Here is a 25,289-nt window from a genome sequence, read left to right as displayed (position 1 = left end):
CTTCAATTTACAATATTGGCAAGTCCGATTTCACTTGGCATATTTAACTCATATAGAAAAACCAGTTGGAATCGGCAAAATTATCTTTAATTCCATACATAAGAAAAAAAAATTATAAAGTTCTTCAATAATAGCAAACTAATAGTTTAAATAGATTTACAAGTATCGCCCATCTACTTTTGATATAATTCACATATTAAATGTAGAAAACTGGTTTAAAATAAATATTTCAAAAGTTCGAAAACGATTTATGAAAAAATAACGTGATGACATTTACTAAATTTGCTCTGTATTAAAGTATCGATGATAGAAAGAGCATATTTTGTAAATATTTCAAAAATATTTAAAAGTCGGAGAAATTGTATTGTAATGTACTATAATTATGTTACAAATCCGATTTAATACTAATCCTTCGCTATTGAAGTTGTTTTGAGAAGGATATTCTCTAAATTCTTGATAAATCTTTAAAATCTAGAGTAATCGTTTTGTAAACTTAACAAAACTAAAATGTATACCAATAGATTGGCATTTTCTACGTTTTCAAAGTGAGAGAGTGTAAATTCTTTTTTTTTATCCTATTAAGGTTTTTAAAAAATTTATTTAACAATAGGATGTTTAACACTAATTTTTTAAGGACTTCGACTTTAGCATCACATAAATATGTTATTTTCTATATTAAAACGTAATTTTGGTGGTCTTAGAATAGAAAAATATGCAATATTCGTGGAGATAATGAGGGTTCTTAAACATGTTCTTAAAAATAAATAAAATAATACAAATCTTTATTCAATCTTTTGATATTGTTGGTCCTCTCTTTGTGAAAATACTTAACTTCAAAGAGTATTATGTTTTACCTAGTGAGGACCTTAAGTTTGCAAAAACATAATAAAAGTAAAATAAAAAAGATCTGATTTATCACAAAACTTTGAGTATTATAGGATTTAATATATTTTCTTAGTAGATTATATGATTTAGTTTCTTAAAATCTAAAGTATTTCTTGAGGAAAATATAAATTGAAATTCAAAAAGTAAAAAAATGTAAACAAATCAAATTTTAAATGGACCAAATGTTGATTTTTCATTCGTTTTCTCATTATCGAAAAAAATTTGGAAAGCTAAGAAGTCAATAACAAGTTATATAATACAACAAAAACCACATCGGATATGTTTTCATCAAATAGTCTCCTAGATTTGTTATGAAATTAAAATATCATGATATTTTAAGGGCTTTTGATTTCAATATTAGAATTATTCAGTTATATCGTGCTAATATCAATTGCTTTATACAATTAATCGTTTACAAGCTGCAAAAATCGAACAATAATTTGACTTTGTAAAAAAAGTGCGTCATTTTTATTCGTTATACTTACAAAATGTAAACATTACGAGAAACATTTACATTTGTAAATGTAACAAGTAAAGTTGTATCGCATAATTTGACTTTGTAAAAAAAGTGCGTCATTTTTATTCGTTATACTTACAAAATGTAAACATTACGAGAAACATTTACATTTGTAAATGTAACAAGTAAAGTTGTATCGCATAATTTGACTTTGTAAAAAAAGTGCGTCATTTTTATTCGTTATACTTACAAAATGTAAACATTACGAGAAACATTTACATTTGTAAATGTAACAAGTAAATACATCAGATTTAAATTGTAAATGTAGTTTATCTCTCTCATCTCCTTTTTAAAAGGTATTACATACATACGAACGCATGGGTCACTCAATAATTAGCGTGATAATAATTGAGGATAGACTGTAATCGTAATTTTATTTTTGGACTTATATTTCGACATTTTGAAGTCGCTTGAAAGTCTTGCAAATGATTAAATTTGGAAAATTTGACCTAAGTCTGCATTATTTTGATGACTTAAACAATTCTATAAATCTGTTTTCCTAAAAATTTAAAAAGATATAATTTCAATTTCCCTAAATTTATGTAATTCATATATCACCAAAATATTTGGACTGCATTTCGTTTGTCTGCACCTAATTAAAGTCTAAATACCAATTAATTTTGGAGTTGCATTGCTTTTAATGTAAAAATGCACGTTTAGAAAAAGACGATAACGATTAAATTACAAAATCGATAACGACGACGATTAAATTACAAAATCGATAACCTCTCTCTTTTTTATGCAAAATCGAATAAATTTTCATTACAAATCATTACCATCGGACTGGCCTATCAACACATTAGTCTTCTGGTGCTAATTTTGGAGCACGTTCGCATTTTTTCATTCTCATCTTCACGGCGGTTTGCCGGTGACTTCCCTCTTTCTTTCAATTTTTTTGAATGCAAAATAAAAGCATTTATAAATTAATCGAATATATAAATATTGAAAAAAATTACTCGTAAAATGATATAATTGAAAGTCATTCAAAATTTTGAAATTATTGGATATTTGAGTTGAGTACAAAATGATATTTTCAAATTATAATGAAATTACAATTTTTACTTAATATATTATTTTGACTCTAATGACTAGAATAATTGCATTTTGTCAAATTTTTAATTAATAATTAATTGTTATGTATAATTTAGCATTTTTAAATAAATATTATATATAATGCATCCATTTATTATATTATTTAAATCTTCTACTATTATTTTTTTTATATTCAATTTAAAATGGAATCGATTGTCATCGTGAAAAAAATAATCAGATAAATCTTTTTGACAATTCTATATAATTATTACATTTTGACGCGCACTATGAAAATTTTTGAATAGTCGTCTCAAATTTTATCCATTATGCTAATATATTATTCGATATAGATTGGGAATTTTTAAGTGAATGAGTGAAATGACCATATTTTGAGAATTTGAAAAAAATTCAGTATAATAAATTGTGAGATCTTTTTCTTAAAAACTGAAAACTTCCTCAAATTATTTTGAAAAGCTTTTGAAAGTTCATTTTTTCATGTTACAAGACTATCTACCAAATGATTCATTATATAAGGATCTTATGAGTAGTTTTAAATCATATATTGATTTAGGGAGAAACTTATTTTGTTGTTCAAATTCACTTTTAATAGAATCTCTCTGCACAAATATCCAGAATATACTTGATATAGATCCAAGCTATAAGTTTACATTGATCAAGATTCTGGAAAATGCAGTAAACACCTACAAGCATAAGATTAATGAGTACAAAAATATTGTTAACATCATAATGAAAACACGCGGGAAATTATTCTTTAAAGGCAGTGGATTATCAAAAATATGCAATGAAAACAATGTTGAAACTGATCCAATCACATTTGCAGCGATAAATGATGATTTAAATACGATGATCGAATTATTAACTGTTGCTGACAACGACAAAATTACCCATGTGGTAGATTTATGCTGTATTTATGGTTCTATTACTTGTTTTAAATTTGCAAATAATCTCCGAGAAGCAAAGCTTACAGTTCATCATTTTGAACTTGCTTGTTTAGGAGGAAATATGGAAATCATTGATATAATTCAACATGAATGTGAACCAAATCTTCAATGTGTTATCAATGCAGGTATTGCTCATAATTCATATTTAATCGAGCAATTTATATTACATAATCCTGATCTTGTTTTCAAAAATATTGAAAACATCATATTGAGTTCATATAACCTTGAATTCCTCTTCCATTTAATAAAGCACGGAAGCAGTTGTCAATCAATGACAGGTGTCTTTTGCAATATACCACTTATTAAGAATTTGATTGATCATGGATATGATTTTAACATACCAGATTCCAAAGGTTATTATGTAATTCACTATGCAATTCAACAATCAGAGGAAGCATTCATCCAATATTTGCTCAACAATTCATTCAAGATTCATGAGGAAATAATATACCAAATCATAAATGATGGAATCTATTTACCAACACTTATTAATGAAGCAATAAGACGCGGCGAAATCGAAAAATCAGCACAGATATATGCTAAAACAGCAATCACCAATCAGAAATATAAGTATTTATTTATTTTCCTTGAAAAAGGAGCATTTATTACAGAGAACGAACTATTTGATGCAATTAAATTTGAAATATTACATTCAGTAATAATTCCAGCCAGAAACTTAATTACACACTGCTCACAGCAAGAAATCCAGAATTATGCCTTTAATTTGATTAAAATGTCAATTGAAATTGGTAAGAACAATCTTGCTAAAGAAGTTATCAATCATATCCAAGATGTTAATGAAGCTAAAAATATGAATCAAATTTTAACAATGATAGTCAAAGATGGAAATAAGGAATTACTCAATATATTAATATCAAGAGGAGTTAATCTGGATGTAACTGGAGTCAGCCCACTCCTTTCAACTTCAATTCAAAATAAAGAACTTGGAACCGCAAACATTCTTCTCCATAATGGAGCACCTATTAATATTTTATATGATGGACTTTCTCCCTTAATGCATGCTTCTATGTTGGATAATAAGGATTTTGTGATTAAGTTTCTTAAGCATCATGCAGATCCAAATCTTAAAGAAAAGTTTGGAAATGATGCCTTATATTATTCGATAAAGAATGGAAATATTGATATTTTCACCATTTTATTAAAAAATGGAGCAGATGTTAATAGTATTTACATTGATCACAAAACACCTCTGATTTGTGCGACATTACTCAAAAATGAAAAAATGATCCGAGAAATAATGTTAAAAGGCGGGGATCCATATGCCAAAGATTTAAATGGAGAAAGTGCAATTTCTTATGCAGCAAAAAATGACGGATAAAAATATTTTGGAACTTTTAAAATACACCCAGCCAAGAGATAATTGATGGCATCAATATTGAGTAATATTTATATTTCGAGTAATTTTATAATTTTAAGCTTTTTTAATTAAAAAGATTTTATTTTACGCCCAATGGTAATTCAATTTTTCTTTTTCGATTTAATATATTATATAGGCATGAAATGAAAAATCATAATATTATCATTTGCATATTTTATACCAAAAATAGTGGAAAGCAAGTGAGTGTAAGCATACCATTAAATACTAATATTTTCAAATTAATGGATATGCTATCACCAATCAATGATTTGGGGATTAATTATTTGTACGAGCTGATTCTGGAAGCCTTCTGATAGTAATCTGTCAGCTTCATCAAGAACAAAATACCGGAAATAATCAAATGTCAGATTCTGAGAATTTTGGAGATGATAAGTTAATCTTCCCGGAGTTGTAATTATTACGTTTAATCCTTTTCTAAGGGCCTTCTTTTCTACATTTGTTTGCTCTCCACCAAGGAGGGTTCCTGCAACAATAAAATTCATTTTGGATCTGAGGTCTTGTACAACAGTTTCGATCTGTAGACACAGCTCTCTGGTCGGAACAACAATTAGAGCTAAGCAACCCATTTCTCGCTTAATATCTGGAAACTCTTTTGCAAGATTTGTAAATATCGGCAAAAGGTATGATAATGTTTTCCCTGTTCCGGTATTAGCGCATATTAATGCATCTCTGGAATTGTTGATAGCTTTTATTGATTCTGCTTGAATATTTGTAAGTTTTGAAAATCCTTTTTTCTCCAATACAGACATCAATCTAGAATCAATATCTGCAGCTTTAATATCAACATCTGAAAACAATCTAGATTCAGTCAGTCAAAATTTCATGGATCAAGAAATACTTTGAAAATATTGTGAACAAAAATTATTAATGCGTTGAATTTGGCAAGAATCAAATATAAATTTATATATAGGCTAGAGTATCGGGATACTTCTTAATTCATTGAATTTCTCTGTATGACAAGGCATTAATGAAGCACTCACATTTATTGAAGATCATCTAATTCGTTACTTTTTGAGAAAAATGCCTAGACTTTTAATGAAAAACCAAATATTTTAATATAGATATTTAATAGAGACCTATCGTAGTCTTCCGCAAATTGTTGAAAGAAAGAAGTATCCCCAGTATTAGTAATGTATAGTGGATATAGAATAAATTCCTTGAAAGGATTTTTCCCTACTAAAAATGAATAATACTTGAAAAATATTACTTTAGAAATTGTTTTGAATTCAATGATATGTATGATCAAAAATTTGCAATTTTAATATGATATGATACTTAAATAAGAACCACATTTTCCCCAATTTGGAATAGATGTTTAATCAAATTGCAAAATTACAATAATTATAATTAGAAGGAGATTTGTGGTTGTTATCCAGAACTTAATTATAATTATCGATTTTTACCTTTTATCAAAATTTTTCAATTTTTATCGGATTACTTTTTTTACTGCAAATGAAACTAGACTATAATGAACTAATGCAGCAAAATCAGGACACCATAACTGCTATGACTACGTTATATAGACTTAGGACACTAAAAGAACAAGAAATTATCAAGATATTCGAAGAAATCGATACAAAATTATTAAAAACAAATACTCTTATGCCAAATGACATCATATCAGCTATAATTACTGCATCCAAATATAACAATAAATATTTCAAATCATATTGGATTTTATTCAAATTATTCTATGAAAAATATCATCCAAAGCAAATATTTTGCATCTCAAACATTTTTGACTACTTTGTTTATAAAGAATATGGAATCGTTTTTGACGAATTTACTAAAGGTAAAATTGATGATTTTGAAAGCAAAAATTATTCAATGGACATTCACGAAGAAAACACAATTTACAGAGCAGTCATGAATGATGACAAAGATTCATTTATTGTCTTCATAGAAAGCGAAGGATTTGACAGGAATCAAGAATTAAATAGCGATTTTTATCCATATCGACTCTCATTGCTTGAATTATGTTGTTATCATGGAGCAGTTAATTGTTTTAAGTTATTGAGAACAAAATTTAACTCAGAAATCACTAGAGAATGTCTCCAACTTTCATTTTTGAGTGGTGTACCTGATATTGTCAATGAATGTTTGAAATTCCATGAACCTGATTATGGATGCATGAGAAATGCAGTTATTTCACACAACATTGATTTTGTTACATTCTTAACTTATGAGCATAACTTGGAAATTGACTATGGATATAGTTGCAGATATTTTAATCTTCATGCATTATTTGTTTATTTAGATCAAATTGGAGATATAAATGGTAGTTTCGTGAATTCAGTATGGTTTAATATGCCTTCTCTTTGTGATTACTTTCTTTCTCATGGTGTTGATATCAATGCTAAAGACAATAGAGGAAGAACTGCACTACATTTAGCAGCCAGAATCAACAAAAAAGAAATTGCAGAATTTCTTATTTTACATGGAGCGAATATTAAGGGTGCACCCGTATGTACGTTTATTTGAGAGGAGGATTACCCTCTCAATTTTGAGGGATTCGTTAGTTTATTTTCTCGATGAATATGCAATAAAATTTGATTTTTACCTTATCAATATACTTCATATAATATACACATGTTCATGTAAAAACTTTTTTCCAAAATCCTCAGGAATTAAGGGATTTTTGAATTTTAAGAATTTTTTTCGAATTTTTTCGAAAAAAAAATATTTTCAGAACAGCCTTAACGGCTAAGATTTAGGAACAATGTTAAGTATCAAAAAGAAAGGAGGTCTGATATAGACAACATATATCGTTGAAGGTTGAAAAAATCTCTAATATTTGAGCCCAAAATTTCAAATTTTAATTTTTTGAAAAAAGAGGCCACCCGTATGTACGTTTATTTGAGAGGAGGAGGATTATATTTTTGAAAGGGTGAAACATTATGAATATGTTAATTATATAATAATATGTATTATTATAAAAAAGAAAAAATAAAGCACGTTAAAATTTTTCTTTCTTGATTTTTTACAAAATCTACTTAGAATTATGCAAAATATGACTAAATAATTATAAATTTCAAGTTAAATTTTAATTTTGATAAATAATTTAAATTTCAAAATATCAAGTTCAGTTCGACTATGTATGTAGTAATTCCTCAATAAAGTGCCAAAACCCTATTAAAATATATGAACATTTTCAACATTTTAATGTTTTTATTTAAAAATTTGATGGAATATGAGCTTCAAACAATTATTATGTAAATAAAAATAATTAAATATATGTATTTATTCGTATTACAACCGTAGTAAGTCGATTCTTCCTTTCTTCTACTGAGATTTGAATTTGATTTCGAATTGTAAAGAGATTCAAAGGGAAAATACTAGCGGATAAAAACTACCTCCATGAAAGGGTCATAATGGAGTCAAGTTGTATTTTTTGATATTTTTTGCTTTTCGAGCCTAAATAGGTAGCCAAGATAATGCCTAAAAATAAGGTTCTAAATTCTGAAGTTTACATGATCCTCTCGTGTGCACCCTTAATGCAACTGATGAAGACGGAAAACTCCTATTGAAATAGCAATTCAATACAACTTTAAAGAAATAACTGATGTTCTGATATCACATGGTGCAATTGTTAAGGATAATGATGAAAAAGAAATAGAACCATAAAGAATTGAAAAAATAAAGAATCTTGCATCAATTTCAAAATTAATATAATAAAATGCGCTATAAGGATAATTGATCCAAAAAGATATCTTTAATGATATCATATATTATATATTTAAACATCATACTTTATTTATTTTTTATTTTTTTATACTGATGAGTAAAGGAAAAAAGGTTACAATCGAAAAAATTAGTGGAATGGGACCATGGGTACGCTCATCAGGCTATCATAATGAACATTTGGAAGATAATCTTACTGAAGAACTCTCTGATTTAGAATTATGGCTTCGACCAACCACTCAAGAAGAACTCAGTAGATACCTAACAGTCAGAAAGTTTGCAAACTTTATTGAAAACCTTTTTCCACCATGTTCTGTTGTAGCTCAAGGCTCTACAGGAACAGATACATATTTACCAACAAGCGATATCGATTTAATCATTACAAATCTACCAGAAACAGAAGATGGTAACCATTTATTAAAAAAACTTTCTAAAGATTTTTGGAAAAGTCAATTAGTTGTTCAATCTTTCGTTATTCCTAAGGCAAAAGTACCAATTATCAAATGCGTTGAAAGAGTTTACGGATACCATCTTGATATTTGTATTGGAAATATCAATGGACTCCTTAATGTTCCTAGAGTTCATAATTATTTGACTCATTATCCACAAATCCGACCACTTTTGATGTTTATGAAAGCTATAACGTTCATTACAGGCAATGATGACCCTTGCAATGGTGGTTTTGGCTCAAATCATTTATTAAATTTAGTATTTTTTGCTATACAAGCATTTCCAGAAGCCAAGTCAACAGGAGAACTACTAATTAAACTACTAGATTGCATTGGAAACAAATTCAACTACTTTACATGCGGAATTACGATAGTTAATGGTGGATGTCTGTTTTCTAAGTACAAAACAAACACTCTCGACCCTAAACATCCACAGTCATTCGTATTCGAAGACCCACAGATGTATAATATCTTTTTTGGAAACAATACAACAAGAATGCCAAATTTAGTTACAATTTTCCAAGAATCATTAGCCAAAATACACTCAGAAGCAGTTAATGATTCATCATATCTTTCTTTAGTGCTCGGAAGTCTTGATAAAATCGTAGAAAGACGGAAACAAATTTTGAAAATTGCAAAACTCTTGGATTCACCAATAGAACAGTTTGCTGATAAAGTAAACAAGACAAAGTTTTCAACATGGATAGAACCAAGCAAGAAGAAAGCTAAATCAAAGAGTGTTCCGCCTAAACAATCAAAGAATCATACAAACAAACCAAAAATTCCAAAACCAAACACAGAGAAACACCACAAGAAGGAATACAAAGGAGAAATACACCACGATTCAGTTCATAAGAGACAAACAAGAAATAAACATTCAGAAGATAACGAAAAAAGAAAAATCACTAAAATCAAAAGATCAAAATCTGTTGGATCTCATTAATTATTTCATTATCATTTGTTTTATAATAAATAATAGAGTTGTTTTAATAATTTTATTTTTAGAGAAGATATGGAACAATTGAATCATCCTGTTTAGCCATTAATAAGGTCGCCAAAAAAAAGTGCGGAAATTAAAAACCGCAGTTTGAGTACTTTCTGAGAGTCTGTTTGTCAGAAAGTATACATTTGTAAACTTTCTGACACTAAAATTTTTTTGGTCCTTTCAAAGTTTTTGACAATGTCAAAAAGTATACATCGGGGCTCTCAATTTTCCTCTCAAACGGCGGTTTTTTAAAAACACTCATAAATTAATCTTTGAATATTTATTTTCTTTTATCGGCGCGCAGTTGGTTCGCACGCCGATAAATGAGCCTGAACCAAAATGTTATTTCTAAACAAGGGTACAAGAAATTAAAAATCCTACATCAGTTAAGGAAGAATAAAGTATAAGTCAAGTATTTCAATAAATTTTTATAATTACCTAGGATTGTACTTAAAAATCTCATTCAAACGCAAAATTATCACTACTATTATCAGATAACGGAGATTTCCAATCAATTATTTGCTATTTAATAACTTTACAAAAACCAATACAGATATATCATAAGAATATTCATACATAACAAAAATAAAAAAGATGGTGAAGTTCCATAGAGGTTTGCGTAGAAGTTCTTTTGTATATCACATTTTCAGAACTTTTAAAGATGAATCTTAGTACAGTATACATTGTGCGTCGCCTGTAGCCTACAGCTACAGTCACCGACACAATGAAAAAAGTGACAGAAAACTGACACCATACGGGCGCGCATATGTACGCATATATGTGTAAAAATAAACGTACATATGTAAACTAACCTTTATTCACTAGCAGGGGCTGATAAATCATAATCGTCGAGAAGTACGATAGGTGGTCCCACAGGTTTAATCTGTATGGAGAGGCAAACGTGACGTAAGAAGCATAACACTGGTTTCTCAGTATATTTAATAGACTCTGCTGTTGGCTTAACTGTAAGCTTATATGTAATAGGTGAATTAGATAACTGACCCTGTTGGAATGTATAATCAGTTTCGCAAGGGAATCCACATAGGTAATGACCTAAGTCATTTGACTCGATTCCAAATTGAGGGACTGATGTGGTTGTGATAGACCTCATGACATCATAGTTGAAGCCAACAGTATCGTTATTATTGTTAGTGGCATTTGCCTGCATCTCATAGAAGATTGGATCATTAGATGCTTGAGCCTCAGCGGGTATGTTACCATATGCTCCACAGTTCAATTGAATTTGTTCAAACAATGGATTTTCATAGGTAGTGTTATAATTAGGTGTTTTCTTAAATAGTGTATAAATGGTGTTCACATATAATGGAGTAAATGCTGCCGTGAATGTACAAGGAGTTCCTTCACCTTTAGCCATTGAACCATCCATAGTAATGCAGTCAATTCTTTTGATTGGGAAGTTTAGAGTCTTTGCCGAATATCTTGTCACCAAATCACTATAGATGTTAGGGTCCAAAGAGAATGAGTTACAGTATGTAATCATTTCAAAGAAGTTTGCATTCTTCTTAGTGAACTTAATAAACTTGGTACCAAATGATATCGTACTCTTATCGGCATTCCAAGTTACAGTATCAATAACTTTGATACCTTCATAGATAGGAGTGAAGTGATTAGTGATTGGAATATAGCTTGTAACATTGGCTTGCATGTTCGGTAATGGTAGAATATCCTGATAACTTAATGGTGTCCAAACCATACCAGCAATACTGAACTTAACCTTAAGTTGTAAGTTACCAGCAAACGCTGGAAGGAATCTAATGTTATTAAGTATTAGGAATCTTCTTAGGTCAATCTTGATTGGTATGTGGAACTTTAATGTAGTTGCACCACTAATTGGTTTATTGAACTCAATAATCTGTCCAGAACGAACTGTATCACATCTATTGAAAACATCTTTATGTCTAGCCTTACTAAATACATCAACTTTCTTAATAGCTTCTGTTGTAGATGCAGTAGAAGTAATGTAACCTTCTTCTCTAGCATTATCTTGTGTATAAACACTTTTACCATTAGCGATTAATTGATATGATTCAACAGCATAGAATGAATCAATGTATCCCAACCAAATTGCTGGAAGATGTGCACATGATTTGCCACCAGCATATTTAGTATCAATTGCTTTAATTGCTGTAACATTTGATCCTGTAGGAGCTGTCTCAACAGCTCTTTCTTTATATACTTCACCATCATATTTAGGAACTTTTTCATCAGCTGGTTCAGTTTCTGTTGTAATTATGCACTCACCATCGACATAACCACTAATGAACGTATTATATAAGTCAATCATGTTCTCACCAGGTGGTGATATGTTAAATGTAATATAACCGTTATCAATAGTATTTGTCGGCATAGCTGGCACTTTTGTTGGGACATATCTATGGTTAGTATCTCCAATAGGAACTGCCCCATCAACTTGATCGAAATAATATCTTACTTGTCTGATGGAATCAGCAATACTGTATGTATTGAGGTTATCGTTCAACATCTTTCTCAGCTATAAAAAATTTACAATCTTCTTATTCTTGGGATTATTCGTCTTATTTGTGGCTGAGGTTTAGGAGGTTCTGGTTCAGGCTCTGGTTCATCATCGAAGTGTATTCTTTTCTCTTCCATTGATTGAACATATTCTTGATTCTCTTTAGTTTCCTTCTCACGTTCAATTGGGTCCATGTTTGGTTCATTAACTACACTGTTACGTTCTAATATCTTTGTCATCATCTCTAACAACATTTTATTAGTATATGCTTGTTCTTCTTCTTTCTTCTCATCAACTTTAGGAGCTTCTTGAACAACAGGAGCTGGGGCAGGAGCTGGTGAATTCAATGGTGCCTTTCTCTTTCTAACTTGAACTGAACCATTCTTCATATGACAAACATAATATAATGGATGTTGTATTCCTTTAGCTTCATTCAATATGATTGATTGCTTTTCACTTGGTGAAAGTTTTGACGTCATTTCTATCCTAATAAAATTTTTTACTCCTAACAAAATGACTGAGAATACTTTCGACAGAGAAGCACTCAAGAATGAACTTCGTGAAGAAATACTTAATGAACTCAAACCAAAAGAACAAACACAAGAAGAGAAACCAGCTAAACCAAAGCGTAAACTCACAGAGAAACAATTAGCTGCATTAGCAGCTGGACGCGCAAAGAATCCACGAATGATTGCAAAGAAATTGAGAGAAGAGGAAGAAGCTAAGAAAAATAATAAGTAAGTGTTTAGAACTTTAACTTACGTTCAAAAGATGACTTCGTTGAAATAGTGAAGTCCTTTTTTTGTTGAAGCATGGTTTCGAACCAATGCACAAGTCAAAGGTTATCTCATCACCTTCATAAAGAGATTTGTACAATTCCACGATGCTATATTTTTCCCCAACTTTCTCAGGGAAGAACAAACCTTTCTTCTCGTCATAATGTACTTGTATCGCATCTGGGAACATTTGGTTTGCAGTAAGTGCAATTACGTCCTGTGTGATTCCCTTCATTCGACAGTGGAAAGCAATTTCCTTGAGGTCATTGGTTAATTCGTCGAGGTAAGTCTTCTTTCCAACGAATATAGATCTTTGTGCCTTAGACATATGTCCTGCAGTAATCTCTGCAAAGTCTGAATGAAATTGACCCAGTGCTTTTCCAATGAGTTCTCTGTTATACCTTCTCTTGTATTCTTCTGCTAACTTATCTAAGTCCTTCTCATACAAGTGTAAACTATCTGTATCCTGATAGAACAACTTCAAGCCCAAATCTTCTGCTGTGAAGAATACTTCATTCATGATTCGTTTGGACATAGAAAGGATTGAAACACCTAATGGACAATAGTTAAAGTGACGAACGATAGGTTTAAATGACTTTACACATGAAAGTTCGGAATCGGGGATGAACTCTATTGTCTGTATGTCATTATAGTTCTTAATGATATAGTCAGTGAGCTTATTGTCCTTGATGAAACGAATCTTTTTGTCAATGGGCTTTAATATCGTCTTACCATAGATACTGTTCAAAAGAAGTTTGATGATCTCTTGTATCGGATTACCTTCCTTCTTATACTTAGCACGTAATTCGAAGAGCTTCTTAACTTCATTCCTTATTGTCATGTCCCTTTTTCCATCATAATAGTATCCATCAATGACTTTGCATGAGATCTCTTGGAACTTGATCAGATCTTGAAGCGTAATGTGGTCTACGAACATCTTGCAGCATGTATTGGAACTTCTGGCAACATGTAAGTCAGGGTTGATGTCAGGATTGACGACAATCAATGGGAATGCTGAGTTCTTACCGATCGACAAGATCTCGATCTGACAGTAAAATCCTGAGATGAACTTTTCCTTTGTTGGTTCAGCTTGGTCATCATCAAAGAGATGCTCCAACAAGTATTCACTGCTCTTCATCTCTTCTGTCATAACTTTTGGAATTCCTTCTAAACAGTAAAGTCTAGCAATTGCTGATGGATACAATGATACAGCATCGAAGTCAGTGATGAGTTCTCCTTCATTGTATTGCTTCTTGTTCTCAGCTAGCATGCATCTTCCTCCTTGAATACACTTGGAAATATATTCACGAGGTTTTCCTGCAAGATCAAAGAGATTACCGTTCTTCCAATATACTCTCTTCTCAAAGAGTTTGTTTGAGATAGAACTTATTGAAACATAATCATAAGCATCTATTTCAAACTCAGTCATGAGGTCATTGCGGAACTTAAGAAAGCCATCTCGTAAAATGCGTACATCTTGACCGCAATAGAATGACGAATAAACTTCCATGTCAAAGTGTTCATCATCAATCTTGCAATCTTCAATCTTCTCAATGTTCTCATTAAAAGCTTCAATATCTTTGACATGATTCATGGCATCATCGATGTTACCAACTTTAGTTGTATTAACTAACTCTTCCGTGTAGTAATTATATGGGAAAACTTCTTTTTCACCACTAGTGAGGTGAAACATTTCAGGGAATCTTTCCAACTTAGTTGAGATGATTGCATAAGAGTCTTTGAAGCAGAGAAGTTTTCCTTTGTACTTTCCTTGTATCTGCATCGTTTGTGAACCTTTGATGATTGGAGTTCCTGTAATCTCTTCTAACTGAGACATGAGAAAAGTGACATCGTACGATAAGTTGTGGAAATAAACTAAACTCTTATCTGGTAAAGCTTCGAGGAATTTTGACGCACAGTCACTTCCCCAAATTGATGTATAACCATCATCGTCATCTTCCATGAAACAAATGTTGTATGCTTTGTGAATGTTTCCATCAGTTGATGCTTCGAAGTCAGCAAAGAAAACATGTTCTCTTGGGAACTTCATGTCTTTCTTCGTCTCTGAACTCCAATCTTTCTTCATCCTTGCGCAATAACGCTCATTGTATGTGAGGTCAATCATTTCTTCAAGGTTCTCATTATACATCGTTGTGAAGTATGTGCAAAGTTCTCCTGTTCTAATTGGTTCGAAATAATTGTTAGCAAACAAGAGTTCAATGACTTTTGCAAGTGGTGTAACTAACTTTGAGTTAATTGCATACCTTGTTTCATATCTTCTGTTAACTAACATCTTCTTCTCTAAAGTCCAATCCTTGCACAACTTACAAACATCTTCATAGTTCTTGATGAACATTGAACTTATTGGAAGCTTTTCGTTCAACATGTAGTGGTCATACATTAATAAAAGTTCTACTGTCATCTTTGGTTCTTCATCTGGTTCATAAGTATATGAATGATTTGAATACTTCTCGTTGTATTTGATGACATGGAACCTTATTCCTGTTTCTTTGGCAATAACCTTAATCTTTGACATTGGAAAATCTTTGACACGAATGATTTCCCTCATATGATTAATTGTTGCTTCGTCAACACCAGCTTGAATACAAGCGTAGATGAAACATGAATCTTTCATCATCTTCTTTGCTGTCTCTGCATTAAGTTCGTTGAAGATCTGATACCTCTCTAAGTTAATAGGTAATTTGCATGTCCATGTCCAAAGCTGACCATTACGTGACCTGTTTCTCTTCTTTGAATGGTTTTGTTTGATGATCTTGAGTGCGATCTTTTCTTGACCTGCTGCTCTCATCGTATCTAACATAACTTGTTCTTCAGCTGTGAGTTTATATGGTGTGTACGTTCCTTTTCTCAAAGCAGAAGCATCAACATCTGAATAAGCTGTATAGTCAAAGATCTCGATCTTCCTTAACGAAGGAATACTACAAAGGAAGAAGTCATAGTTTGATTCAAGGACTTTAGATGCTAATTCTTGTACTTCTGCTATTGGAGCTTCATTAAGTAACTGATGAACTAATGATCCCATTGTATTGATGTTCAAATGACGCAAAATGTTTCTCTTCTCATCAAAGTCGTAATAGAATGTCCACTTCTGTTTGAAAAGGTCTATCTGTCCAATGAACTTTGCCATAACTCTTGGAAACATCTTGTTGAAGTAATCTTTTCCTCTTGGACTGTATTGGTCAATGTTAAACATAATGAATCTTTCTCCTGCTTTAGTTATTGGGTCTAACCATTTCTCATCAGGAAGTTTTTGACCATTAATGTTCTTAACAACGTAAAAGGCATTCTGTATTTCTTTGTATGCTAATTCGCTCTCATCAATCTTTGGTGGAGGGTCTGAGTATATTGGTTGCATCTCCATTAACGCTCTATTATGAGATCTCTGATCGTGATCTAAAGCAACTGGGGAATTTGAAGCTGGAACATTCATGATACCATTGTAGTCATCATAGAAGCTCTTAGCATTCTTGAAAATATCTGCTACACTTCCTGTACCTCCTTGATTCTTAATTGCCAGAGCTAATTTATTGGTAATGTCTTTAGCTTTCTTAGGCATTTTGATCCCAAACATATCAAGCATACCTTTCTTATCTTCTGGTGAAAGGTTATTAACTAATCCTTTTATAGCATTGAGCATGTTGGTCTTTTATAACCGATAAAAAAATATACGTTTTTTTTTTTAATCGTCATCGTAATCATAATCGTACGAAGATTCTGTATCATCATCACTGACATCATTGGTTTCTCTAACTTCTGGCTTATCTGGTTTAATCTCTATCACCATAAACATTGGTGACAATAATCGAACAGGCTGATCTTGGAAGTCAACTAAGGTAAACGTAACATTAGTTAGTTCCCATGGAAATGCATCTATCCATGGTGAGGATTCCTTACATATAAGTGGTTTACCAGATATCCAGAACTCATTGATGTTATAACATGTAGATCTGTACATGATCTTTCTTCGATCATCAACTTGGTCAATATTATTGAACCCAGAGATGACAGACATTGATGAACGAAGGTATAACTGATACCCGAAGTTGAGCATAGGTGGTTTTGGCATTTGTAGATAATAATTATGTACAATAGGTAGTTCTATTCCATATGCACCTAAAATAAGATTTGCTCTATGTGAAGCATCTTTTAAATAGACTTTATGTCCTTTGTCCTGTGACGTAAATATAAGTTGATTCGTAGCACTCAGTGAAACTGTTACATTATGTTGACCTTTTTTCTTGTTATAATAATCAAACTGTTTTGTTACAATCTCTTGTAGTTTTGATACAATAGTATCCATATCAAATGAAAGAGCTGACTTAAATGTACACACCTTTTCTTCTCCATCTTCGTCTAACTGTAAGACAAAATAATCTGTTTCGTCACAAACAATAAAGTTCGCCATAGTACTGACACTTTTTACTCTCATCTTTATCTTACTTGGATGCCCCATGTTAGGATCTGCTTGAAACTGTATTGTCCCGTAGTTATTAGGATCAGTCGATTGTAGATAATACATCATTTTTATATGTAGTAAAAGAATGAGTGTTGTTCCATATGCATATGAATGTTATAAGTCTAGCGTACTTCAATATAAAGAATATACTCTCAGAATTACTGATAATGCTTTAGTCATACATAAAGAAGGTGCTGATGAAGACATTACCATCGGTCCTGGTATATTACCTATCGAGCAACCAGATGGTACAATTGTTGAAACAGACTTAAATCAATACCTTCAAGCGTTACAGAATCGTGTGACAAAAGTAGAGAATAATTACTTAGATGCTCCATTCTTCACAACTGATAGAGATTATATGTTTTCATGTATGGCGAGTAATGGTTTGCAAGAAACTCGTGAGGTAAATATTAATGAAGCATTAGAGACTATAAATATATCATGTTAAACGGTTATTATCGATTGACCATGGAGTTATTTTGACCAAGGTCTACACTGTTCAATATACCAATGATTGAAAACAGTCAATTAACATTTAAAGAAGATACATTGTATAATGCTTTAAACGCAGCATTTGCTTATATATTAGGTCATGAACAAGTACAAAATAGTGGTATTGCAATATACTTAGATAAAGTTATGTTAAAGAAACCATTGACATTCACAGAAGATGGTCCAAAAGCAACTGGTATTGTTGGTGATGGAACATTATTGACGAAAGAATACTTAGCAAGTCATGTCGGAGAATTTTTCTCCACTAATGATAGCATCAGTACAACACCAGAAGTTATTTTATTGAAGAAACCAATCACATTTGATGTTAAAGGAAAGACAAAAGCAACTGGTATAGCTGGCGATGGAGTTCTTCTGACTAAGGAATACTTGAAGAAAAATATCAATGACTTCGTTGAAATTGTCAAAGATAAAGAATCTGGTCTTAAGTTCAACCCTTTATCATTCATCTTTGCCATAGCAAACGCCGGTGCTACTGCAGCCTCATGGATATCACTCCAGAGTCAAATAAATGCTCTTTGGGCTTTTGTTGAAAGTCAAGAAGGTATAGATACTGTTCTTGACACTCTGGGTAATCTTGGTCCAAATCATAAAGGAGGTTTTGTGGATGGAATAAAAAATTTAGTTGAAAAGACTAAAACAAGTTTCCAGAAGATAACTCATATAGAAAGATTCAGAAATGAAGGTTATATGGAACTTGAGAGTTTTGATGTGACTGGACCTTTGGAACCAATTCCAATGCCACGTGATGCTAATGATGAAGAAGAGAAAGATCCTGGACCAAAAACAATCATTTCTACGTTAAGTACTTTGTACCCTGATTTTGTGACCTTAGTGAAAGTTGCTAATACATCAAGAAAGAACAATAATATTAATATGTCTGGTACTGATGACCTTACTGATTATCTTTATCTCATTCTTGCTGAATTAGCGAAGAAAGTTGAGGAGAACAAAAATAATGGAGGAAGAACTGCACTTAAGATTGCAGACAAAGCTGACAAAAGTTATGTTGACGAAGAGATACGTAAAGTTGCATCTAAAGAATATACTTTATCACAGTCTGTCATACTTAAGACAATCAAAGGTCCAGAGAAAGATATGTACCCAGGTGATGGTACAACAGTTAAAGTTAATGAAAGAGTTTCATTCCCATCTGGTATTGATGCAAAAGAAGTATATATTAATGGTGAAAACATCAATACAACATTGATTCCTTTGAAAAATAATGAGTTCACTGAACCTTTGACAGTTAAATCAATTCGTTCAAGAGAAGACAAACCTGTTATAATCAATAAAATAGGAGCTGATAATGACCAACCAGTTCAAATCAAGAAAATAAGAGCTGATGACATTATCTTGAACTATACTTTAGGTTCAAGTGCTCCACAAGAAGATCCAAGCACTAGTGTAAGAGATACACTTAATAGTTTAGATAGTAAATGTACGAACATTGAAGGTCATGTCAGAAACTTTGAAACACATGAGCTACCAACAATGTTAGATAAGAAAGCTGACAAAACTTATGTGGATGCAGAACTAACAAAGAAATTTTGGAAACCAGATAAAATGACATTTACAACAGAAATTATAAATGGTGAACCAGCAACTCCATTTGAATTTGTTAGAGGTCTTCAACCAGATACTTTTGAATTTTTCTTGGATAATTCTATTGAACTAACATTACATTATAAAAGTGGAACAAATGCAACATTTCATCCGGGAGATACATTCCAAATGGTATTTAATGACATAAGTTCTTTAGAATATGTTTATAGAGCTATGAGCATATATGATTTAATATATCCTATAGGAGCTGTTTATACGTCTATGAATCCAATAAATCCAAACACTTTATTTGGTGGTAGATGGTATGAAATAGTTGACAGTTTTCCATTCTACACTAATACGCAGTCAATGAAGATGGGAGGTTCAAAGAAAATAGGTATTGAAAACCTTCCTTCACATATGCATAGGTTCAGTGGAAGAACATCTGTGGAAGGAAACCATTCACATTCAATGACAAAAAGAGGTTATACAAATCTTGCAGCAGGTTCGGATAGACAGGGAATGCATAGATATGATATTTCAAGTGACCCAGTAGATTCAAGCACAGGTATTTTCTGTGGAACTGCAGGAAATCATACACATGTTGTAGCTGGCATTACAGACCCAGCAGGTAATGGAAAAGATTATATGCCTCCTTATATAACAATGCACGCTTGGATACGAGTTGGTTAACTCAAGATCACGATCACAAACTGTTTCTCAGTATGAATGAGTAGCTCTATTTTTACATCATTACTGAAGTATTTCTTTTCTTCATCAATGACAGAAAGAATGTTTTCATCATCTTTTAAAGATCTTACCAAAGTTAGATCTTCATCAGAAAATCTCAAAGAAAGACTCATTTATGCACTAATAAAAATATAGCTAATTATTTTTTTATCTGAACTTTTTATCGGGTATATAAAGATGTCTGAACATCATATAAAGTTCTTTAAGATCCAACAGTTTGTAGATGAAGTGAAGAAGCAAAATAAAACAGCAAAGAGACTACTTATATGCTTACCACAAACATTATGTCAAGGAAAGTATGGTTATAGTGCAAGTCCGATCATGATCTTTGTCGATAAGCAGAAATACACAAATGAAGGTTTAGCTAATTTACTCAAGTTTGAAAAGATAGCTATAAACATTCCTGACCATTTCTCAGCGAGAATAAACCTTGACAAGACTAAAAGTTATTGTTTATATGTAGATCTCACGAAATCAACAAAGAGTAAAGACAAAGAATATAACCCAGTTGAACTTAAGACAATGGGTAAGAACTTACTCAAAGCTGCTATCAAACCTGTCGAAGAGATCGACATTGAGGATGAAGCAGAAGAAATAGATGTAGATCCTGATGCATTATAAACGATAAAGTTTATTTTTGGAGGAAGATGGTGTCAGACCCTTTAATCTGGTATGCTTGTTCTAGGTAATTGCAGAAACCTAGAAAGATTGGTATTGGTCTGAGTTTCATATCTGTTCTCTCATCTCTCCATTGAAGCAAGTAAATTTTCATGAAGAGTTCGTCTGGATTCTCAGGTTTTGGTACACACTGATCGAAGATCTGTATGACCTCTTCATGACCGTACTCCCTATGGTCAGACATGAGTGTTAAGAAGAACTTTTGCATCTTCGGACCAGGTTTAGCATCTATGCAACGAGTGGGTCTCATTGACATTTTTGTCACTTTTATTTGGTCGAATGGAAGGATTCGAGTTCATGCCACTTGACAGCAAAGAAGGTGCAGAAGAGGTTGTTGTTGCTGCATTCTATGCGAGCTCACACGTTGACGCATTCCGAACTTACCAGGATGACCTCGAAAAAGAAGGTCGAAAGCTTGGAAAGATCCAAATGTTGCTTGAGTTCTTCCGTGGAAACCTTGCACAGAAGTATGAGAAGAAAGAATAAACAACTAATTATTACTGAGCTTAGCTCATAAATGTAAGTTTTTACTCTGATCAGATCTTAGATCTCGTCGGGACAAGCGGAAAGGATAAAGTCCATGAGCTGGACTTTTGTCTTAGTGAGCGGTACTGCGGTCATGAGTAGTTCGCGCTTGTTTGAGCCACTTGGAACGCGACCCTTCCAATTCCTCATAGATCTCAAGGCAGAGATCGTGAAGAACTCAAGGACAAAGAGTCTTTGAGACTTGGTAAGGAATCCCTCATCATCTCTTTCATCCTGGAGGGTCTTTGTGGATGCAGTGGACTTGATCTCGTCTTCCTCGATCGGATCATTCTCATAATCTTCATCACCCTTCTTCCTAAACGTCATCTGCTCTCTCTTGTAGTCGTTCCTGAGAGCATTGAGTCCAGCTTCAAGATCTTGTGAGTTCTTTGCAGGTTTATTGAAAGTTTTCTTTTCCTGCATTTGCTGTATAAGCTGGGTTTGCTGTTGCATCATCTGCATCATCATTGCCATCATATCTAGTGTTGGTGATGCTGGAGCTGGTGTTGTACCATCTTGGGACATTCGGTCGTCGGTTATGTCTTTACAAAAGACTGCTTTACAAAAGACAGCTTTACAAAAGACAGCTTTACAAAAGACAGCTTTACAAAAGACAGCTTTACAAAAGACTGCTTTACAAAAGACAGCTTTACAAAAGACGTCTTGACAAAAGACAGCTTTACAAAAGACTGCTTTACAAAAGCATTTTCTCACAAAATTGAATACTTTTGCTTTACAAAAGACGTCTTGACAAAAGATTGCTTTACAAAAGTCTGCTTTACAAAAGACGTCTTGACAAAAGATTGCTTTACAAAAGTCTGCTTTACAAAAGATTGCTTTACAAAAGATTGCTTTACAAAAGTCTGCTTTACAAAAGACAGCTTTACAAAAGATTGCTTTACAAAAGCCATGACTGATCTTCATCCAATTTGTTTAATCGAACTTAATGAAGTAATTTCTGCATATCTCCTGCATGTATTTGGAAACGAGAGGATAAGACAACTCACCAAGGTTTCCAGACGCCAGATCCAAAGACTTGAATCAACTGCAGGAGTAATCCTAAGCTTTGAAGAAGGATTAACCAATAAGAAAGATGTCATTGACTCCAAGCGTGAAAGCCTTGCTGCTTTCTTACGCAAACACCCATGGGTCGATGTTGATCTCCAAACTCCTTACCAAGGACTCGTTGAAACCTTCACGACCTACAGACAGCTCCTTGACAGACCTGAGCAGAACCTTCTGGTCGAACGTGATGGCACATTAAGCCCTACAGACGAGTCAATCCAGAGAGAAGAAGCTCAAGAGTAAAAATCTGACATTTATACTTTACATGACATTTTTTTCATGAGTGTTCACGTTAAGATCAATGATGAAAACATGACTTCATGGGAAGATATCATTGATGACATAGAGAATGACCTTGATGAAAACATGATGGGAGCTCAAACGTCAGTTAAGGTCAAACTTGGTGAAGTTCAAGAAAAGATCTCCGAGATCAATGCAAAAATATCTGCTCTTACAGAGGTTGACGTTTATTACAGAAGCTTGGAGAGAACTTTAAGCAAACTTGAACGTCAGAACCAAAGTCTCATAGTTGTGCTCCAGAAACTCAGTCTCATGCGTAAAGCATATAATGACTACCTACATGTAAGAGACTTACCTTCTTATTCTACTCCAGATCTCGACTTTTCCGATATAAGTCCAATCCTTATTGATACAACACTTACGATAGCAGGGATGCTTCCTACATACCAGAATGATGATAACTTACCTCAGCTCTTCGAGTATCTCAAGAAAAAGTTCATGATCTTATTATGTGAGACCATGAAAAGACGTCAAAACACCAGAACAGAACGAGAACAGAGCTTACTAATAGACTTATTATATATACTAAAGAAATAAAGGAGTTTTTATTCTAACTTTGGTATTTTTGGAAGAACTGATCTGGATCATATTTGTCAACCACAGGTTTTGGTACAAAAGTCTCTCTGGTTCTTGGACTTGGTACTGGAAATGGTTCCTTTGGTTTCCTAGCTTTTGGGAGATCTAAAAATTTTCTTGGTCTTTCTTTTGTGTAAGTGTTGTCCATTTTTATCGACAACGAATGTGAGCTTTCCGTCGTCAAAGATGAATGTCGTCGCTTCTTCAGTTCCCTCATCAACTATTATCTTCTTGATCTTTCTCTTCTCCATTAACAGAAAAAGTGACATATATTACTTCATTATTTTTCTGAGTGTTAGGATTAATTAAACCTCTATCTATAACATGCTTTCTCATAGAAAACTTCTCTCCATATCTTTTTGTCAATATCTCTAAAAGTTCTTCTGTATAAGATTTATCACTACTGAAGTAAATAGATGGATAATTAAGGACATCAAAGGTTTCTACAGTATCTTTAAGAGTCCATTCATCTCCATACTGTATAGAATAAGTATGGAAGTATGGAGGATCACATATAAAGAAAACATTGGGAAGATCTTTATACTCATTGAAGAGTATTCTCCAATCTTTATGAACAATAGTTAAACCTTCAAGATAGTCATCTATGTTTTCACAAATAAGTTAGTATATCTGAGGTATAACACTTTCTTCATTAATGTGTCAAGATCATAGTATTTGTATGCTCCAGAATAGAGAAGACGTGAACATAATGTATCCCAGTCTATGTATGGAGCTTTACTTATAACTTCTCTGACGATCTCTTTCTGATCAGTAGGAATTTTCTCATCTGGCTTAACATTTATTCTCTCCTTAAGTTCCTTAAGTATTTCATTCGTGTCATGAATGTGTTTCAGTCTATCAACGTAGTTATCATAGTCGTTAGCTATGATCGTTGCTTTTGGGAACATAATATGCAACAGATGAGAGATATAGAGAGAACCACCAAAGAGGTCAACGAAGACATAATCCCCTTTGATGTCTTTGAGTATGTCGATAAGATCTTTCCTGATCTTCGACTTATTACCTATGAAAGGTAAAGGAGGTTTGGTAAAAATCATTTATATGGTAATAAAAATAAGTGTTTACTTGAGACAATAACCTCTGTTGAGTTTGTAGAACAAGATCAGAAGTACGATCAAGTTCAAAACAACACAAATGGCTAGGATTGCGTTACCAACAATCTTTGTCTTTTCCCAGCAAGACTTCTTCTTTGGTTCATGTGCTGCTTCGACATCACTGTATGGCTCGGACATTAACTTAAAAAGTGTCATGACCACTTCATTTTTGATGAAGTCAACAGCTTATGTCCACTTCCTCCCACAAGCACTTGAGGACAAGAGAAGGTCATCATTGAATACCTTCAAGCCACTGAGAAGCTCCAAAAGCTTCAAGATCTCCGCGAAGAGTTCAAGTCCCGCTTGAAACAGGAGAACTTACTGCAGGAATACATGCTCATTTTGTACCCATTACTAGATGGCTCCCATTTACCATCAGAGTACACTGCAGCTCTTGATGCACTCAAAGATCTTCGCGATCACCGTCCGATCGGTAAAGAAGCCTTCGAGCTCACCATTGAGCAAGCCATCCTCGCCAAGTACAATGCAAAGAAGCGGATGCTCGAAGCTCTTGATAAGATCAAGGAGTACGTCGAAACGTTCTAAAATAATTACTTGAGTA

General features: G+C 32.6%; 14 protein-coding genes and 3 pseudogenes across 17 annotated transcripts, besides 4 other annotated features; 8 read left to right on the top strand and 9 right to left on the bottom strand.

Moving 5' to 3' along the window:
• Positions 1-9: part of a mobile genetic element that runs on past the window's edge.
• Positions 10-1,921: 1,912 nt separating this feature from the next.
• Positions 1,922-2,128: a mobile genetic element.
• Positions 2,129-2,929: 801 nt separating this feature from the next.
• Positions 2,930-4,735, top strand: TVAGG3_0046460 (spectrin binding; the record flags this gene model as incomplete). Its single annotated transcript, XM_001316117.1, has 1 exon — positions 2,930-4,735. The coding sequence occupies one exon, from the start codon at positions 2,930-2,932 to the stop codon at positions 4,733-4,735; it is 1,806 nt and encodes a 601-aa protein (XP_001316152.1).
• Positions 4,736-4,951: 216 nt separating this feature from the next.
• On the bottom strand, positions 4,952-5,627 carry TVAGG3_0046450 (helicase protein; the record flags this gene model as incomplete). Its single annotated transcript, XM_001316118.1, has 1 exon — positions 5,029-5,544. The coding sequence occupies one exon, from the start codon at positions 5,542-5,544 to the stop codon at positions 5,029-5,031; it is 516 nt and encodes a 171-aa protein (XP_001316153.1).
• Positions 5,628-7,248: 1,621 nt separating this feature from the next.
• Positions 7,249-8,286: a mobile genetic element.
• A 281-nt stretch (positions 8,287-8,567) lies between these two features.
• TVAGG3_0046430 (polynucleotide adenylyltransferase protein) lies at positions 8,568-10,301 on the top strand (the record flags this gene model as incomplete). Its single annotated transcript, XM_001316120.1, has 1 exon — positions 8,573-9,868. The coding sequence occupies one exon, from the start codon at positions 8,573-8,575 to the stop codon at positions 9,866-9,868; it is 1,296 nt and encodes a 431-aa protein (XP_001316155.1).
• Positions 10,302-10,685: 384 nt separating this feature from the next.
• Positions 10,686-25,289: part of a mobile genetic element that runs on past the window's edge.
• Positions 12,498-12,883, bottom strand: TVAGG3_0046410 (uncharacterized protein; the record flags this gene model as incomplete). Its single annotated transcript, XM_051220903.1, has 1 exon — positions 12,498-12,883. A coding segment is annotated over one exon (386 nt), but the record flags the coding sequence as incomplete, so codon positions are not given.
• Positions 12,918-13,145, top strand: TVAGG3_0046400 (uncharacterized protein; the record flags this gene model as incomplete). The annotated part of the gene is made up of 1 exon (XM_051220902.1): positions 12,918-13,145. One exon carries the CDS (start codon positions 12,918-12,920, stop codon positions 13,143-13,145), a length of 228 nt encoding a protein of 75 aa, XP_051105888.1.
• On the bottom strand, positions 13,247-14,117 carry TVAGG3_0046390 (organellar and viral DNA polymerase type B; the record flags this gene model as incomplete). The annotated part of the gene is made up of 1 exon (XM_051220901.1): positions 13,247-14,117. A coding segment is annotated over one exon (871 nt), but the record flags the coding sequence as incomplete, so codon positions are not given.
• Positions 14,961-16,001, bottom strand: TVAGG3_0046380 (organellar and viral DNA polymerase type B; the record flags this gene model as incomplete). Its single annotated transcript, XM_051220900.1, has 1 exon — positions 14,961-16,001. A coding segment is annotated over one exon (1,041 nt), but the record flags the coding sequence as incomplete, so codon positions are not given.
• TVAGG3_0046370 (organellar and viral DNA polymerase type B) lies at positions 16,264-16,838 on the bottom strand (the record flags this gene model as incomplete). Its single annotated transcript, XM_051220899.1, has 1 exon — positions 16,264-16,838. A coding segment is annotated over one exon (575 nt), but the record flags the coding sequence as incomplete, so codon positions are not given.
• On the bottom strand, positions 17,072-17,720 carry TVAGG3_0046360 (uncharacterized protein; the record flags this gene model as incomplete). The annotated part of the gene is made up of 1 exon (XM_051220898.1): positions 17,072-17,720. A coding segment is annotated over one exon (649 nt), but the record flags the coding sequence as incomplete, so codon positions are not given.
• TVAGG3_0046350 lies at positions 17,743-18,174 on the top strand (annotated as a pseudogene). Its single transcript has one exon. A coding segment is annotated over exon 1 (432 nt).
• TVAGG3_0046340 (keratin-associated protein family) lies at positions 18,912-19,778 on the top strand (the record flags this gene model as incomplete). Its single annotated transcript, XM_051220897.1, has 1 exon — positions 18,912-19,778. A coding segment is annotated over one exon (867 nt), but the record flags the coding sequence as incomplete, so codon positions are not given.
• Positions 21,100-21,402, bottom strand: TVAGG3_0046330 (uncharacterized protein; the record flags this gene model as incomplete). The annotated part of the gene is made up of 1 exon (XM_051220896.1): positions 21,100-21,402. The coding sequence occupies one exon, from the start codon at positions 21,400-21,402 to the stop codon at positions 21,100-21,102; it is 303 nt and encodes a 100-aa protein (XP_051105882.1).
• Positions 21,426-21,632, top strand: TVAGG3_0046320 (uncharacterized protein; the record flags this gene model as incomplete). The annotated part of the gene is made up of 1 exon (XM_051220895.1): positions 21,426-21,632. One exon carries the CDS (start codon positions 21,426-21,428, stop codon positions 21,630-21,632), a length of 207 nt encoding a protein of 68 aa, XP_051105881.1.
• TVAGG3_0046310 (uncharacterized protein) lies at positions 21,715-22,196 on the bottom strand (the record flags this gene model as incomplete). Its single annotated transcript, XM_051220894.1, has 1 exon — positions 21,715-22,196. A coding segment is annotated over one exon (482 nt), but the record flags the coding sequence as incomplete, so codon positions are not given.
• TVAGG3_0046300 (uncharacterized protein) lies at positions 22,581-22,979 on the top strand (the record flags this gene model as incomplete). The annotated part of the gene is made up of 1 exon (XM_001284315.2): positions 22,581-22,979. The coding sequence occupies one exon, from the start codon at positions 22,581-22,583 to the stop codon at positions 22,977-22,979; it is 399 nt and encodes a 132-aa protein (XP_001284316.2).
• Positions 23,582-23,863, bottom strand: TVAGG3_0046290 (annotated as a pseudogene). Its single transcript has one exon. A coding segment is annotated over exon 1 (282 nt).
• TVAGG3_0046280 lies at positions 24,768-25,273 on the top strand (annotated as a pseudogene). The gene has a single exon. A coding segment is annotated over exon 1 (506 nt).

The sequence above is a fragment of the Trichomonas vaginalis genome, chromosome IV (assembly GCF_026262505.1).
Source record: "Trichomonas vaginalis G3 chromosome IV, whole genome shotgun sequence".
Lineage (NCBI taxonomy): Eukaryota > Parabasalia > Trichomonadida > Trichomonadidae > Trichomonas > Trichomonas vaginalis.
This window is presented reverse-complemented; position numbering and strand designations above follow the sequence as displayed.